Raw genomic sequence first — 18,564 nt, forward strand, 5'->3', positions numbered from 1 at the left:
GTTAAATTAAGTTGAGATAAAAATTGAAAATTGAATAAAATATTATTTTTTAATATTATTATTATTTTGAAATTTGAAAAAATTAAATTGTTTAATATATTTTATGTTGGAATTTAAAAAAGTTGTAATGATTAGATAAGATGAATTGAGATGTATTTGAGATCCAAACATACATATTCTTTTTGGGTATGAGAGTGAGACATTTTTATTAAAAATTAGTATTATTAAGATTAAAAAGAGTCCATCTTTAATTTCCCGTCCTAAAAGCTTTCCTATTGTCCCCCTAGCACATATGATGATCTTGTGCTAGGCATTGGATCAAGATTTTATACAATTTTTCAATTCGAAGAAAGATAATCGTATGTAATACATGAATCTTACAATATTTAATGCCAAAACTCACATAATCTACAAATTACAGTCCAAACAGCTTATATATCTTTTTAAAAGTGCATAAAAGATTAAGAAAAACTTATAAGGGATCTTAATCATATAACCATTGCTTATACGAGATTAATCAATGAATTTGGAACTTATTGTTATGCATTAAATAGTGTTTTTTTTTTTTTTTTTTTAACTGAGTTTTCTTCCAAATTGAATTGGAGAATGTCTCTTCATGAACATGTGACAAGTACATATTTTTTTTTTAATGAAGGGACACATCAACTTTTTAAGAGAACTTCTGTTGTTTAATAGACACTTATCATACTTATAGATAAATTATGGCAGAATTAAAAGACCTATTTTAGATGAAAGTTCTGTTGTTTATTTAGCCAATGGTCTAAATGGGGCACAAAGGCATTGAAAATGACAAGGATCCGAGGTTATAATGTTGGACGGATACCTAATAAAGTACAAAGGTAGGTTATTAAATTTTCCTTTTCATTTGATTTTCATAGCATACTCATCACTCTATATTCTTGCTTTTTTTTTTTTTTTTTTTTCCTTTTCTTTTGCTTTCTTGTTAGTTTAGAATTAGGGTTTTGTCTTATACAAAGGCATGTAGTTAAGATTATAGACTAATTACAACATTGAATAAATAAAAAAGAAGAGTTTTCTTGTACGTATAAAGACTCAAGAGAGATACTTAATTTCTCTTTTTAGATTTCCATTATGTGAGTTGAGTTGATATAAAAGCCTTTTTTTCTTGTCGATGATGTTTTAGAGAAAGCGGGACTCTTACGAGCGCAAACTTTATAAATTTCTAACATCAAACCCTACAAGCTTTTTTTTTTTTTTTTTGTAAATTTGTGATTGACATCTTGGCAACTCTTGCTCAATTAAAAGTGGATTTAGATGCCAAAAAATGAAAGCAACATTTGCAGTAATGACATTGGTAACTAGCCTACATGAAGACTTCTCTTAATGAGAAAAAAGTATTAAATGTCGATTGATCTGAATAAATGAGTAGATCTTGTCCATTCATTTTTTAACAGAATGCATTCGTTTTTTTAACAAAATGCATTCATTAATTCTTTTGTTGAATATAAGCTCAACTCGATAAAGATAGATCTCAAAGATTAAAAGCATAAACAATTATCAAGTTTCAATATATGGCCATATTCACATCTTAGGCTTTAGAGATTGGGCGGTACAAATTTGAAATAACTTTGATTAAAGGAGGAAAGTGGGGGAGAGAAACATGGAGGGGCTGTTTTCTATTTATAATTGATTTAGACTAGAGTAAGTAGGTAAATATTTTGATAAAATAATATTTTAATAATAAAAAAAATAATTTTTTTTTAAATTAAATAATAATCGAATCAAATTCTTCATTTAATATCCTATCAAGGTACGATCTTGGGTAAAGATGAAGCATTTGTTAAAGGAAGATTACTTGCCTTCAACAATGACAGATCGGATGGGATTCTTCTATTTGAAAGACAGCATATGAAAGAAACAATTTCAAATACAATTACATTTTACACTTTCAAGTTACCATAAGTTTCAATGTGAGAAGTGTTACAGTTATAAATAGATTCTACAAAAGTAAATTTGACAAAACAAAGGCGTGGTATACTTACTCATACAATTAACAGAGATTAGAAAAACTTCAAATCTACTTTTACCATGTAAGTAACGTGGATGTATTTATAACGTTCCAATAGAAGGCCCAAATTACATAGTTTATACTCTAAAAAGACTAGTCAGTGACGCAAGTAGAGTTCTATTGAAATTATTATAAAGAGTAAGAACTTCTTATTCTCAAATAATGTGAGATCCCATACACCACTAATTCTTATCAGTTAGAACGGAGAATCACTATTATCATATGGTAAAAAGAACTTTTCAATAATAGGATTTTTTGGCAAAACTCCACAGACAAATTCTACAATGAAAATTTCTATTATCCACTGACAATCCCAAACAGATCCTTCCTTAATTGTGTGGACGTTTTGTTTCTGAGCAACTCATCTGTGTTCTTGTCCACTGACGGAACATTACCATAAAAGACTGAAGTCACAATGCGTCAAGTGAGTTGAAATGAGTCCATGCCTCCTGAAAAAAAAAAAAAAAAAAGAGAGAAAGAAAAAGAAAAACTTTCATATTGGAGTTTCAGTTCTGTATGGACATGAAAGTAGAGTTGATGAGCTAATACCTGAATGAAATATATATAGCTACTCTATACTGCATAAGGTGAAAATAAGAGTTCAGTGGGATATAAAATCTATACCTGCAAAATATCAAAAACTTTTTCTGCAATGTATTTTTTATCCGAAGCCGCACCCTTCTGCTGTAGCTTATCTGGATGTAGGCAGAGTAAAGCTTTCTGATAAGCTCTTTTCACTGAAGTTCCTTCAATTATATCAACAAGAGCTACAGGCTTCCACCCACTCTCTGGCCAAAGAACCTGTGTGTATGATCAACGTTATTTTTCAGAGGCAAAAGATGTATCTAAATATATCAAAAAGCAATATCTTTAGTAATAGTCAAGGATAAAAGGACAATATATAGGACATTTCTTTCAGTACTTCAAAATTGGAGGGGGTTTGAAAAGAGAAAGCAAGAGGAGGGGTGGGGGTGTTTTTCAGTAAGGATGACAGCATCATCCATACTCACATATTGTAAAGTCGATAGCAGTGATCTTATATTTCCTGCCTTTCCATTGGACCAGTGTCTTATTTTTGCATCGATAACCTGCATTATGTGAAAATGTACAATTATTGCCATCATAGATATTTTAAAGCAACATTAAAGTTGAGCCTGTTTTGCATTCTCCATTACATTGATTTCTTCATCTTTGTCAACACTTTGAGGCAGTTCATTGTGGCCTTGGGGTAATTCTTTTATCTGTCAAGAAACCCAAGTGAAATATCTCCTCAGCATATGTTAAAAAAATATACAAGTTTGTGCAAATAGATAATAAGATCCTATGCATCTGTTTACTGAGATTTGCATTGTTCAACATTTATATTTTAGGTTCATAAGATGCATATGTGGACACATAGTTTTAATCAGATGACATTGTGCAATTAAGAAAACATGAATCAAATTTTGATGGAAAAATCACATACAATGTAGTTCCCTCGGAAGGACTCATCCGCGTCTTCAATTATAGCCTTCGAGCCATTAAGAATTGATGCTGACAAAAATACATGGATGTGTTATATCTTTTCCATAAAGCACTCAGTGCCCATATAAATCAATGCCATGCCCCAAATTAGATCAATGTAGATAGAGTAGAATAAATTGGAACCATTTTTAATTTCCATAAAGTACTGAATTGGATCTGAACCACAAATAGCATCAAGTTTATACTGATTGGAGAACACATTACATGAAGTTCATTTGCATCGCTCACTGCCAGTTCTGCCCACATTTTTACCAGATACCTATGTGGGGAAGCATGTACGGAAGGATTTCCCAAAAAATGGATGGCTTGTGGTGGTCTGTTAAATAGGAAAGCAGTTTCTGTCTCAAACCTAAAACCAGATGACAAATCAAAGTTCTTACTTGTTTTGAGTCAGAACCATCTTTTTAGATGTTGGAGTTTCTTTAGGAAAATGCAGATGCCTTCCATAATCAAGGTGTATTAATGCAAACCAATTTGGGTCAATTTAGGACCTCTGGGGGTGGAGTTCTGTTTTCCAGATATAGCACTGATAGTTACAGCAAATTGGGTCTAATGTGACTAACAGCGTAACTTGGAAGTCATACTAACACAACCAAAACAACCATACCCAAGAAGATGACATTTCATCGTAAATATGCGGCTATGAAATTTCCAAATGACCACATTACCATAATAAACCTTGGGGTATTCTATCATGATTCAAAATTTCTCAACTTGGACCTGCTCCCAAGTATTAAGCTAAACCTCACTACCACTTCGACTAAAGATTACAAAAACTAACCATTTGATGGTGAGTAATCCTTTTGTCCTGACAAAGTATCACTAAATACATAGTTGGCGGTCTTGAAGGCAGAATCTTCTTTCTCTGATTGTTTCAGATATTCATCTGCCTGAGAACATGATAAGAAATATTAGAATTTTCAGATTCGCTAAAAGCTTTCTGGAACATTTTTTTTTTTGCACTTTTGAAGAGATTTCTTTAAGTTGTTAATATCTGGTTGAGCGAACTCAAAGTAACTCTACCGTATAATCGAAATGTTTGGGAATTGGGTGCTTACATGGGCCCTTGGAGTATTCTCATCTGATCCAGGTGTGCCAATTCTTACTTCATTCGCTACTCTGTAAGTGTCTCTCTTCTTCCCTTTAGAGCTTTGAATTCCACAGTCAATATCAATATTGTCTTTGGGTTTTTGAGAAGCTCCTTGGTTGAAAATTTTAACGAAGTCTTTGACCCTTCCCTTAACTTTGTTCCTCCCAAGCTTCTCAGCTGAGTACATGGTTGAATCCTGAAAAGTAGTTCTTTTTCCATCTTGTTTCTTTACATTTTTACTTGCATCAACAAGTACTAATGGCTCTTTTGTGCTTATAACTGTCCTTTCCTTACCGTCACCTTTTTCACCTATTCCATCATTGCCTGCAATAGAACAAAATGGGTGTGGTTTTAGAGATGATTATTTGAAGTTTTGAACCAATGCACTTGATCTGGAACACACTTACCTCGTTCATATTTGTTATCAAGGAACAGAGAATGTGAGGGTTTGACTTTCACTGCAGGCTTGTGAACTTGCTTGGCATTATCACCCAATTCTATCACGGACACAGATTGAGGTTTTATTTCTTCTCTTTTTTCGTGCAAGATGGTATTACCAGGAACATCATCAACAGCATTTTGAAGGCAGCTCAGGGTTTCTGATTCTGGTGTGGGAAGACTTAATTCTGAAACACTTTGACAAGGTTCTACCATATCTAGAACTCTTGTATCAAGAATAGAGTCATTTTCCTGTTGGTTGCATTCCATCTTAGAGGACTTTGTAGATGATTCCCTCGCCATTCTTCCGCTTTCCTGCCATCCATTTGAGCTTGAGCATCTCTCAAACTTGGCAGACCTATTCCCTCTAAAAAGTGTCGCCAATGGCACTCCTTTGCTAGCCCATCTGTATATAGAAAAGTGAAACTGACCACTTTCCCTTTGGACCTCCAAACTATTTGAATCGTTTTTCCCGTTGCCTTCTCTGTCTCTTTTATCAGAGTTATTCAAGTCTGACGACTCTAAGCTGACACGAGAGATCTTAGGAGATAAAGGGCTTTGGCGATAAGATGACTGAACATCATTCCCCAACTCCTCTTGGCATTGAATTGCTTGGCTTGAGAATCCCGAAAGGGTGGAAGTTGAAGAATTAGAAAGGCTGATTCCATTGGATGCACCATCCTTGTATTTAGATGAACTATGAAGGGTGGAACCAAATACCGGCAAGTCCATCCCCTTGGGCAATTTGGCAGGTAAGCTAGGAAATCAAACACAGTTGAAGACAAGATACAGGGAAACATGCACAACAATCAGAACGTTAAACATGATAATTTACCTCATAGCACATAATTTCAAAGAAGGAAACGCAATATAGCTGATGAATCTCAGGACAGATTTTGAAAATTTTCTCTCTATCCAAACATATATATATTAGAAAAATTCCATGGATTACCCACTATTCACTTTCACAACCTACACCTATAGCATTTTTTTTTTCATAGGAGGTGTGGGGATATTTTTCATAGGGTGAGGTGTGAAAGTGAACAGTGGTTGATGCATAAAATTCCGCAAATAAAAACAATCTCAAAAATAATTTTCATCAAAGCAACTTACCTTGATTTTCGTAACAAACAACTTTTTTCACAAAAGTACAGAAAGACCTCTAAAAATTCTTTTTTCACATATTTTCAAGGGGTTCCACTAATTTTTCAAACCCCAAGGAAAACATTTTTCAAAATCTTTCTCAATCCAAACATGTATATAGCCTCTAACATATAAGAACAAAGAGATTGTTGTTTCTAATCATGTATTTTCCTCAGATTCTGCAGATAGCTGAAACTAAAGGGTCATCAGAGTAAAGTCAAAACCTGAATGGGTCAGCTTTGGGTGGCAGGGCTCGGGCAGGGCTCAAAGATTCATCGCCTCGGAATATGTCATCAAAGAAATCATTGCTCAGGCACCGCCTTCGATTGATCTCATTCTTATCCCCAAACACAGGCTTCCCGCCAATAACAGGACATGAAAGTGCTTCATCCTCGTCCCCTCTACGTCCATGGAAATCCGCGGCTTCGTTGAAACTGAACCGATTTTCTTGAACTGACGACTGTCTCGGTGGTCCGCCGAACACATCGTGGAAATCTAAATCCAGTTCTCTGCAGGGAGCCTTGGGCGAAGAGCTGGAGCTCGTGAAAGATCGCCGAAGACTACTATACCTTAAAAGAACAGTCTCTCTCTGCGAAACTCTCTCCATTTTCGCAGACAGCAATCAACCGGACCAACAATCGATAGAAACAAGCATATTAATTCGCAGGGAAAAAAAATCATTTGGCGGGAGGAAACCTCTGAGCTGCCATGTTGGGCTGTGAACAATAACAGACTAGAGATTAATTGAGGTCTTGAGCCACAAGTTTCGGAAGTTTTTCTCTCATGAAAGTGACGAGGAGAGGAAAAAAATATATGATGCCGAAGAAGACGAAGAAAGAAGGGTAAGTGGAATTTGAAGCCATACAAGACTTGGAGAGAGATCTATCTCTGAGTTTGTGGATAAGAAAGAAAATTCCAAATGAAACGACAAAAGATAATAATATTACGTACCGATCGAACGAACTATATTTTGCATGTGGCATGCATGCAACGACCTTTCTTTTTCTTTTTTTTTTTTTCAATATTTGTGTAATAATTTTTTAAAGGATATTATTCTATAGGCTAAAGTTACTAGGACTTTATGTGATAACAGCTATTCGATGTCTAGATAATTCCATAATGATATTTGTAATCATGGAGTGCGTAAGCAACATGCACTTCTTTTGAAAAAAATGAATAAATATGAAATTCACATGAAAAAAATAATTTTTAATAGCAAATTCTACACTTTTTTAAAAGGAGTATGCGACGCTTGCACAATTCATAACTATTCTCCAGTGGGGGTGAGGAATGAGGGCTCAGCTGATACTAAAGAGTAGGTCATTTTTTTTTGTGAAATAATGACGAAAAAATTGGGAACGAAGGGTTGATGGATTTGGACAACACATAAAACATGGAGGTGGAGTACTATGGTGTCCCTACCACGTTTGAGATCTTTGTCCAGATGCTTGCCTTCCATTTGCAGGACAGGTCCACCGGCTAAATTGGTCCTTGCAAATTGAAATGAGAACATAACATAGATTGGAATTATCTGTACTGGAAATACATTTTCAAACGCTCAATGGTCTGCAGAATTAACTTGAGACAGACACACTCAGGGTATAATTAAAACATAGCATAAACTGAGCTCGTTGATTCTAACAAACATTGCTAATTAAACTTGAATGTTGCTCGCGGTGTCTGGGGACTAAGCATCGGCTAACTCTCCCTTCCCTTTAGACCGCTTGTGGGGGACGGGGAGGATGTTTTTATACCCTACTGATTAACATTACAAGAGAGACTAACATGAAAAACAAAATTACAAAAAATCAACACTTCAATTATCATTTTCTCGTCTTCATCATCTCAATGAAAGACATAAACCCTGACCAAGTAAACCAATTACTTGAGCAGAGCAAAGCCTCCAGAAATCAAGATCTTCAAAAAAATGCAGACTTAAAATGGTACAGTATACGACTGACTTCGGAATAAGAGTTCTTCGTATACATGATGATATAAAACAGTGGCAACCACTGTGGTCTTAAAGTGAAACAAAGCTTAAGTTATTCCAACATTCAAAAACAAGATTAAGTGCAAGGGGAACATTTCAAAGGATACATTCTCTTTGCTCTTGGAAAGTGGACTCGAGTTAATATATTGGTATCTAGTGTGTATCCCAAAACTGAACTGCTTCACCCCTTAAATGGTGAGAATGGGACATTCTGTCACACTATCTGGACCCCTGAGAACCATCTGGGAAATGTTCTTGTGCATCTTGCTTGTTTCACTGAGAACCATCTGGGAAATGTTCTAGTGCATCCTGCTTGCCGTTAACATAGAACTCTACAACTGCTTTCATTCTTGAAAGTTTATCTGGGTGGTAATTTACATGAACAATAACTGGCTTCAGCTTTTTTAGTTTTGCATCTTTCCGCACAGTCTTAAAAAGGACCTTACTGTTCATAAACAGATACATATCCATAGTTCTCTTGGCAGCATGAAGCCCATCATACCCAGGATGTGAGGGGTAAAAGAGCTCCTCATTAAAGACTGCTTGGTCCCATAATTTGTCTCGAGAAAGCCGATCAGCCACGCGATCCAACAGCTCGATTGACGGCTTAGTAGGCCTTATATAAAAGAAACCAGAGTTGTAAACCCATATCCTCATAGTATGAGCATATCGAGCCCAACCCATGGCAGGTTCATCAAAGACATCATTAAATCCATATGCGGTCATATTATTGTGACCATCACTCATAGACTCAACATCTGAATCCCTATAAATATAATCAAACGGGTTCTGCAAGTATACTATATCTACGTCTGAGAGAAGAACACTGTAACCGAGTTGTAAAAACTCTCTCAAAATACGAAATTTCAGTCCAGAGACAGCATGGTTACCTCCCGTCTTCGCAACAGAATCTATACCCTCATCCGGATCTCTCTTGTAAACTGGAACACCATTCGATTTGCAGAAATGTTCAATATGGTCATCTAGTGCTACAACTAGATAATTACTAATACCCACCTTCTTGATGCTGGTAAACCAGACCTCCAACATGGCTTGGACATTTGAGTTTGCAAGTGCAACAATAAGTTCTTTCCGAAGAGCAACTTCCTCCAAGATCTTTGCCAATCTTGGATTCACTGATTCATCAGGAATGACAGTTGGATTTGTTCTCAAACCCTTGACAGTACCAAAAGGGCCAGCCTTGTGCTTTTCACCCATATCCAAAAACTGCATCTGTGCATGATCTTTTCCTTGTTCAGCAAACCGTAGCCTTTCAGTCAGATCCTTGACTTGCTTATTCAACTCCGCATTTTTATCTGACAGTGATGCAATATCTGACTTAATCATGTTAATCCGCTCTGGAAATTCACATGAGGATGAAAAAACCTAACAAACAAAAAGTCGGGAAAAATGAGAAACAAACAAAATTATGTCACAAACAAACATGAAGGAAAAACAAGAAAAGGCATCTTCAGACATCTTTCAATATGATTTTAAAATATTTTTTTAGTTTGTATAGAACCCCGTGAAATCAATAGATTAAATTAACTAAGCTTATCACACTGTCTTCCCAGGATTATCCCAGACTCTGGCATGTCACAGCACATTCATGGCTAGTTCACACCGAGGCTGAGCGTGTAAGGGACTATCTCAAATAAAGTTTGGGCCAGCAAAAATGGACCGGTAATTAAAACGAGAGAAATTCTTGTGATCCCACCATGGGCGTCTTGCCTGGTGGAAATTTGCAAGCCAAACTGGTTCGATCCAGACACGCAAACAGAAGTCAACCTAAAACTCACTTCTTTCTTTTGATAAGCTTGATCTGTTCATTCAATTTTAATACTTTAGGTAATCCCAATTGTAGCAGCCAGGAAAATCCTGTCCTTATGCATGAGATTTTTCTTACCATGAAAAATCAAACCCACATTTTAACAAACCCCATGGTACGAAATAAGGCCAACTCCTCCAACTCAGAGAATTTAACTGGAAAAGGAAGAAAGAAAAACTGGACAAATAATAGCCACACGAGAACCACTTAACAATAAAAACATGAATTATGCTCTAACTGTGATATTAAAGCACGAAGATCAAAACCTGGAGACCCGATTTGCCGATTCGGCGGTTTTGGATTGGCTGATCGGAGCTGAAGAGTCCATGAGGTAAAACGAAGGCAAAGACGCACCCGATAAGAACTCCAGTCAAAATGGCTGCGGCAATTCGAGATCTGCGAAGTGATTGGCCCTTGTCCCTCATCAACGCCCGACCCGCCATGGCCCTAGCTTTTCTCGGCGTCTACAGACCCAGTGAAAGACTCTTTCTTTTCTCTATTGCATGAATCAATTCGCCACTTCCTCACTTTACAGAATTTTCCAACCCTAGAGGTACATCTTTCCAAGATTTTCTAATAATTATTCAACGCACACAATAACAGTCGTGGTCTTTGCGGGAAGCTGTTTCCTTCTGTGTTTTTTTAGTCCCCGGTAGGGAATATTTCGCTGTCATTAAGGTTAGGTTTGTACATTAAAATTAAATAAAATATTATTTTTTAATATTAATATTGTTTTAAAATTTTAAAATTTAAATTATTTATTACATTTTACTTTTAAATTTATAAAAATTACAATGACGAAATGAAATGAAGTAGATTGAGATTAACTCTCAATTCATCTAAAATTATGTAATATTGCTTGCATTTTTTTTAACATTTTAATAATAATTGATCTACGAAAGGAATAAAGAAAATAATAATTAATAGTTATTCTATTTTCAAATTTTGTATAGGACACATAATTTATATTATTTAAACGATTTGATTTATAATATTTAAAATTTAAAATTTATCTTCTAAATATACATAAATACTTCTTAGAACACATAAAAGACTTAAAAAATAAAAAATAAAGGCCTTCTGTGCCAAGGGGAGGAGGTGGTGGAGGGTGTCCCTCGCTCACCTAGGCCACCTCTGGGCTCTGCCTAGACACAGAGAAAAATAAATAGAAGTACTAAAAAGAAGTAATAAATAGAGTAACAAAATTGGAAAATTATAAAGCCACCGAGGATATGTATAAAAACTTTCTACCAAATTGGTTTTTTTTTCCCCTTAATGATTAAGTAAGTATTTTTTAATATTTTGTGATTTAAAAAAATGTTTAAAAGACTTAAAAATTACTTGAAAAAAAAGTAAATAAAAAAACAAAGTGGCACTATCGGTAGAAAACTTCAGTGAATGTAACAATGTCTACCAAAATTATATACAAGATACAAAAATCCCTTAATGCACAAGGACGAGTGATTGAGGGACAAGTGTAATCTCTCTCCTCCACCCCCGAGCCACCTTTTCAATAGAAAGGGGGCTCAAGAGGATACTTTGTGATGGCTCGGCTTAGATTATCATGGAGGTGGCTCACAAAAAGGAGTCATCTCAGGAATGGCGCAGTGGTGGAGGGATCTCCCAAAAAATAGGAGAAGGCCTCCTCCCTCTCACATCCGTCATTCCTTTCATGGTTTTTGAATCCCACGGCCAAGAGATGTCCAGTAAGAAGCAAATAAACACAATGAAGTAAAGAGTGAGTTTATCAATCGAGGGTAATCAACCAATGTGTATAATTTTAGAGGTTACAAATAACTGCTACAAACTGAGTGGCGTGAGGCTCAAGCAATGCCTCACACTCGTGTAAACTTCATCGTCATCGTGTCTTCAAATGCCCTTTAACAACATGCAATACCAAAGTATACACTATGTTATTGTTTTCTTCAATGATAGATATTGAGAAAAAGGAAATGGATCTCTCTTGACTATCCCAAAATACCAAAGTTGTTATTCATCATTTCCACACATTACACTAAACCTATAACTTGATGAGAACCAATTGGTTTTGGACCCGTGCCGACCCGACTCAGACCCAACAAGGCGCCAAACTGACCCGGCCCGTAGCATTCGGGTCGGGTCGATTCTTTTTAATATATATTTATTATTATTATTGTTGTTGTTGTTCTGCCTGCTACATTATGCAGTGGGGAGAGATAATTGTTATTGGTCTTCTTTTGAACAAAATACAGGTTAAATATGTACAAAAATTAATAAAAAAAAAAGTACAAAAGTTATCTAAAAACTATTGTAATGATGTTATATATCTCAAATGGCATGTTCCCCTTTTGTTGCATTCAGAGAAGGCACTCCCGAGTACGAGGAACTCAAGTCAGACCCCGGCAAGGCTTTTTTGAAAACAATTACTGCCCAGCTCCCGACCCTTATTGGTGTTGCCCTCATAGAACTTCTCTCAAGGCATTCTACTAATGAGGTCTACCTTGGGCAAAAAGATACTCCTGAATGGACATTGGACGCCCAACCATTGGAAACCTTTGATAGATTTGGAAAGAAGTGGGCTGGTATTGAGGACAGAATTATAAGCATGAACAATGACAAGAAATTGAAAAACCAGGTTGGAAAATTAAAATCATACCATCATGCAGACCATAAGGCTTGAATTACTCCTCATCAATATAAGTAAAGCTTGATTTTGGATCAAACTCTAAAAAAACATATAATGATTATTAAATGATATAAAAATAAACATTATGAAAAATTTAATAAATATGTAAATAAGAAATAAGTTCATTATCCAATTCCGCCTCAAAGCTTTCAATATTATCCAAGGAGACACGAAAATTAATGGGTATTGGATCCCTCAACCAATTTTGTATACAAACGAGTGCCTCGACTGTTCTTGGAGATAATGAACTACGAAATGGGTCAAGCACACAACCCCCTGTACTAAAGGCTGACTCAAAAGAAATAGTATAAATATGAATGACCATCACATCCCGTACAACTCTTGCCAAAATAGAATACTTTACTTCATTGATCTTCCACCAATCTAAAATATCAAAATTTAGAGCTCGTGCCTCACAACCATGTTCCAAGTACTGATTGATCTTCGATTTGTTCATCAAATTAGATTCAATAATTTCTTATTGTACTCAACCCAAGAACTCTGTTGAGAATTAGAATCAATCATACTAGGATTAACTGAGGAATGAGGCTCAGAATAGGAAACTCCACTTAAACTCTTACACACAACACTATACTCTTCGTAAATGTCAATCATCAATTATTTCACTTTTGCAATCATTTTTTTGACTAAATTAGCACCATATATTTTTTTGAACAAAAAATGCAAAAGACTAAACTTGCATCTTGGATCAAGAACAACAACAATAAATATCATCAAGTTATTCTTTTCGATTGATCTCCAATATTTGTTATACTTGATTTTCATATTCATCGCCATACATTTCAACACTACATCATTACTTTGACTCATTTTTTACAAATGTGATTGGATGCCACAAAACTCTTAAAAATATGCATTAGATGTGACATACAAAGAGCCAAAAAGTCTCACATTAGCATCATAAAAAATTTTCAAAAATTTTATCAATACTCTAATTCTCTCCCAATCACTAGAGTTTGGGGGGCTAAACTTCACACTACGACAATAACAAAAAAAAAAGAATCATCATCCTTCTCCAATCGCAAAAATGGCTTTTTAAATGTTTCTGTAACTTTTAGCATTAGATAAGTCTAATTCCATCTTGTGGAAACATCAAGGCATACCAGTTTTGTACAACCAATTTTCTCTTTCATTATACACTTTTTGAATTTATCCATTCTTGCAGGAAATGATCTTACATACCTAACCGCATTGCGTACCCTTGTGATTGAATCATCACAATCTTTTAGCCTATCATTCACAATGAGGTTTATAATATGGACACAACACCTGATGTAAATATACTTCCCTTCCAACAAATGACCTCCTACAGACTTCCTCAAATACTCGATGGCAACATCATTTGAGGAAGCATTGTCAATTGTAACAATAAAGATTTTGTCAATACCCCAATCTTGTAGACATGAATCTATATACTTTCCAATAATTTCTCCTTTATGATTAGGGATCATAGAAAAGTTTAGAATTTTTTTGTGTAGTTTCCATTCACAATCAATAAAGTGTGCAGTAAGACACATATAATTTAAGTTTTGAATGACGTCCATGTGTCAGTAGTTAAACCACCCAATCATCGTAAATATTTTCCTTAACTTCTCCTTCACCATTTTAAACAGTTTAATACAATCTCTCATTACAATAGTTCGAGATGGTACTTGGAACCTTGGTTCAAGTGATCTACATACCTTCCTAAATCCCTGGGCTTCTACCATCCTAAATGGAAGCTCATAACAAATTATCATCTCAGCAATTGTCATTGGTACATTTTCTAAATCAAACTTATGTGCATTTGTCAAGTTATTGACATCACTATATCCAATTCCCTCAAGAGGGTCCTCACGACTCATAGTCTGTTGATCCATAAGTCTAATTCTATGAGGATGTTGCTTACAAGTACCAAGATGTTGCAGCATACTTGATGTACCATGTCTTTTGGGATGACAAGAGTAAATCTTGTGACAATAATTACACTTCATTTTTGGGTCATTTAAAGGGCAACCATTTATTTTAGTAAAATGGTCTCACACTGCTGAGGGGTCCTTATTTGCCCTCATTTTACGAGGAGGGAGACTTGTGTCACTAGATAAGTCAATATTTAAACTAATTTGTGATCGATTTTTCAAAGGAGTAGCGGTCTCATTATCTCTTAAATTTGTACGAGTGTCAATTTCAAAGCAATCCATATATGAACTGACATATAATATAATATATAACAATCAAGATATTAGTGATGCTAAAAGAATTTTTCTAATTAAGATATTCTTCTCATGAGTCCATCAAAAGAAATTAACATTTTCCTATAATATATATAAACTAGTGATCTAATAAATGATTACAGTATATATGCCATAAAAATAAATGATTGATGGGAGGAAAAAAAACAAATATACTTTACTCTATCAAGCCATCACTAGTTTTCCGCAATATGACTACTAAATTATTAAAGTTGTCACTTGAAATATAAATAAGAGAATATTTTTCAAGTCCATTTGGCTTGGATTTTTGTAGATAGATGCCTCTCGTATTAGAAAACACAGAGACTTTGGGAAGTTCAAAGGGACATGTCCATATATAGCATGCTGTATCGGTCATGACACAGAGTTCATGTTTTCATGCAATGCCAAAATCAAATTAAGTAGCATATAAATCAGCCTAACTTATACATATTAAAGTTGGAGGAGATAGTCTCTTACCTCAAGTTGTATGACTTCCAACGTAGATACCAAAGATCAAAAGAATCCTTTTCAAACTACCTTGCAATTCAAAGTAGTAACTCCATAATCAGCCATTCCACAAAACAAAGGGTGTTTTATTTTGAAGATGTAATATCATATTACAAGTTAGTGAAGCAAACCCAGCCCATTCTTTGAAGAGGGTAGCTTGAGCATGCAAAGAGGAAATTAGGCATTTTCCAATTCCTACTTCAATATAGCAGGGCAGGATGGTGATATATGTTTTCAAGCCAAAATGATAGGAAATGATTTTGCATTGGCAGGTTTGAAATTACTAGTTAGGAGTGAAACTATGGCCATTATGGTTTAGTCATCTTTGTAAACATTCTGTGGTTTGCAATTCTTTATTAATTAATGCAAAATAAACCCAATAAGAATGTGAAATTTTGTAATACATATACAGCTAAATCATTGGAGAGAAAGGAGAGGAATGATGTAATCGACCTTGATGTGGTTCTTGTAGTAAGAGCATTCTTATTGATTTGGCCAAATCTAACTTCAAAATTTAGTCTCACATTTTTTTATATTTGTCTATTCCATTTAAATTCAATCATCACATTGGATTATCAATTTACTCTCTATATAATAATAAAAGAGAAATGATATTTGCAGTTATAGAATGCATAAGCACTGCACATTCTTTTGAAAAAATGTGAGTAAAAATGAGATCTATATGAAAAAATTAATTTTTAAATAATAGATTCTACTCTTTTTTTTAAAGGAGTGCACGATGCTTGCACAATCCATAACTGTATCTAGCATTATTCATTATAAAATATTATTAATTTAATAATTTTTTATTTAATTTATTTTTATCATATTTTGTAGCTCTACCAATTAAATGTTAATAATAATTATATTCTAATTAAATTAATATTAAAAAAAATTATATTTTCAAAAGTCATTTAATGTTAATAACAAAAAATATTTGATTAAATTCATCTAAAATTTTATCTAAATTTCTTAATTACAAACTAAATAGTATTTTTACTTGAACTGAGAAATTAATATTTTAATGTTTACCTAGAGTGAGAAATTAGTATTTTAATATTTGATGAATCAATTATAGTTCTCTATCTTTGACTAACCACTGTAACAAAAATTTAAATTATTTCAAATTTGCTTAATTTAATGTAAAATATTTTTGACATCAATTATATAAATTTTAACAAAAAAAAAAAAAAAAAAAAATGCTCTAAACCTTAGCTATAGAGTTGGTGAAGAAATCGTCGTCAGATGTAATAGACTGGCCCTGACTTCTTGCCCAGTCCGCGTACTGTTTCTTTCCTCCAAGGTTTTTCAGTTATGCACCAAACTCAAAATTAGTTTAATCCCATTCTTTCTGGTTTCAGATATTACAAAATCCAACCCCTATACAGCAAAAACAGGGAAAGCTTTTAAAAACGAAAATATAAACAAATAAATGTTTGGATTAAGAGGTAACAAATATTTTAATTAAGAAAAAAATGGAAAAAAACTGAGACCTGGAATATTTGTTCATTGTAGGAGCCGGGAGAGTATTGCAGAGGTCTATAACCTCCATCACTGAAAGCCCAAGTTCTTGCTATTGTGAGGCCATGTTTCGTAGCTTCTTGAGAGGCAGAAGAGAAGAGAGAGAGAGCGCACCTTTAGGCTTTTGTCTCAGGCCACGGCGAGTGAAGATCTTGGAGCCTGGAGGGGCAGTCGAGGAGAGATAGAGAGGTTAGGGTTTGAGGAGGAGCTCTAGCCTCTGAGCAATGTGCGCGGGTTCTTTTCCTTTTCCGGTGATCGGTTTCGATCGATGTTAGGGATGATAAATTCGGTAATGGTTTGATCAGATGAAACCGACTTTAGTCGGGCGGCCATGTCTGACCTTTCGAATTCATCGGGCGAGATCTTTTTATTTTTTTTCTCCTCCTCCTCCTCCTCCTCCTACCTTCCTTCCTTTTTCTTTTTATTTTTTGTTAATCTAATTTAATTCTTCTATTCATCATTTATATATCATATATTTAATAAAAATAATAATATAAAATATAGTTTATGATGCATAAAAGATAAATAAAATTTTTCAACAAAAAATAAAGGTATCGTAACAATCTATCGTTTTGAGGCATTGGCGTAACAAAATATTGAAGCAACCCAAATATAAAGGCATGGTAAAAACACCTATATAATTACGAGTGATGCAAGGGAGCCCGTTTCGGACTCTCATCTTTTTTGCCGATTGGATTTTTAAATTTTTTTTAGTATTTTTTTTATTTAGTGATTAAAAAAATATTGTTTAATAATATTGTATTTTTTTAAATATTTAAGTGTTAAAAAAGATGTGAAATTTTTTTTAAATATTTTTTGTTTTTTTTACATTATTTTTTAACACTTTTAAATATTTTTTTAAAAAAAATTCACAATATTATTAAATAATATTTTCTTAATCACAAAGTCAAAAAAAAAAAAAATAATAAATAAAATAAAAAACCCAATCGGGAAAAAAAAAAATAAGAGGATCCCAAAACAGAATCCCTAGCATTTTTCTATAATTATATCATTTACAACGTAAATTTAGAAGGCTTGCTTTATTCACTCTCAAAATAATCCCTTTTAATTTATGAGGGATGCTATTGTTTGCAAGCATAGCCCATCAATCAAACTGTAGGAAAACTGCCATGGAAGAAGGCAGCTTCCCTCTCCCAATAATTTGGAAGATGTTTAAATTACCAAAATCTTCTTTTTTGGTTATTATTTTCCCATCCATTGTGCTTGTAGTGTTGGGACTCCCTGTCCATATTTTAATTAAAGAAATATCATTTTAGGAAAGAAAAAATATTAAAAAAGGCCTACGGAGTTAATCGAATGCTGCCAAAAAAATTAACTGTTTCATTTTCATTTTATTTTTTATTTTTTAGATCTTGTTCTGATAGCACCAATCGTCTTGACGTGTAAACAGCATCTTCCTGACAGTTGTTTGAATAAAGCCACACTCTTTACAGTTCTTTCTCTCATCTCTCACTCAGTGCATTAACTTCTCTAGTGAAGGGAATTACTGCATATTATTATGTTAGTGCCAAACCAAATAACATGAAAGAACAAGGAGTAAGGAGAGAATTTCA

At 34.2% G+C, this 18,564-nt stretch overlaps 2 protein-coding genes across 4 annotated transcripts; both read right to left on the reverse strand.

Annotated features, from left to right (window-relative positions):
- Window positions 1-2,273: 2,273 nt before the first annotated feature.
- Window positions 2,274-7,128, reverse strand: LOC121244542 (J domain-containing protein required for chloroplast accumulation response 1-like). Of its 3 annotated transcripts, none has more exons than XM_041142654.1 (10): window positions 6,470-7,128; window positions 5,072-5,859; window positions 4,633-4,988; window positions 4,356-4,464; window positions 3,516-3,583; window positions 3,226-3,291; window positions 3,061-3,138; window positions 2,675-2,851; window positions 2,477-2,499; window positions 2,274-2,431 (listed from the first exon to the last, which is right to left on the reverse strand). In XM_041142654.1, exons 1-10 carry the CDS (start codon window positions 6,850-6,852, stop codon window positions 2,380-2,382), a joined length of 2,100 nt encoding a protein of 699 aa, XP_040998588.1. In that variant the 5' UTR covers window positions 6,853-7,128; the 3' UTR covers window positions 2,274-2,379. The 3 variants fall into 3 exon arrangements, with proteins under 3 accessions (XP_040998588.1, XP_040998590.1, XP_040998589.1); XM_041142656.1 differs by having other exon boundaries at window positions 5,072-5,836; window positions 6,470-6,601; XM_041142655.1 differs by having other exon boundaries at window positions 2,274-2,499; window positions 6,470-7,126.
- Window positions 7,129-8,175: 1,047 nt separating this feature from the next.
- On the reverse strand, window positions 8,176-10,737 carry LOC121244543 (arabinosyltransferase RRA3-like). The gene is made up of 2 exons (XM_041142657.1): window positions 10,330-10,737; window positions 8,176-9,621 (listed from the first exon to the last, which is right to left on the reverse strand). The coding sequence occupies exons 1-2, from the start codon at window positions 10,504-10,506 to the stop codon at window positions 8,509-8,511; spliced, it is 1,290 nt and encodes a 429-aa protein (XP_040998591.1). The 5' UTR covers window positions 10,507-10,737; the 3' UTR covers window positions 8,176-8,508.
- Between the last annotated feature and the right edge of the window lie 7,827 nt (window positions 10,738-18,564).

Source organism: Juglans microcarpa x Juglans regia, chromosome 8S (genome assembly GCF_004785595.1).
Source record: "Juglans microcarpa x Juglans regia isolate MS1-56 chromosome 8S, Jm3101_v1.0, whole genome shotgun sequence".
NCBI classification, from domain to species: domain Eukaryota; kingdom Viridiplantae; phylum Streptophyta; class Magnoliopsida; order Fagales; family Juglandaceae; genus Juglans; species Juglans microcarpa x Juglans regia.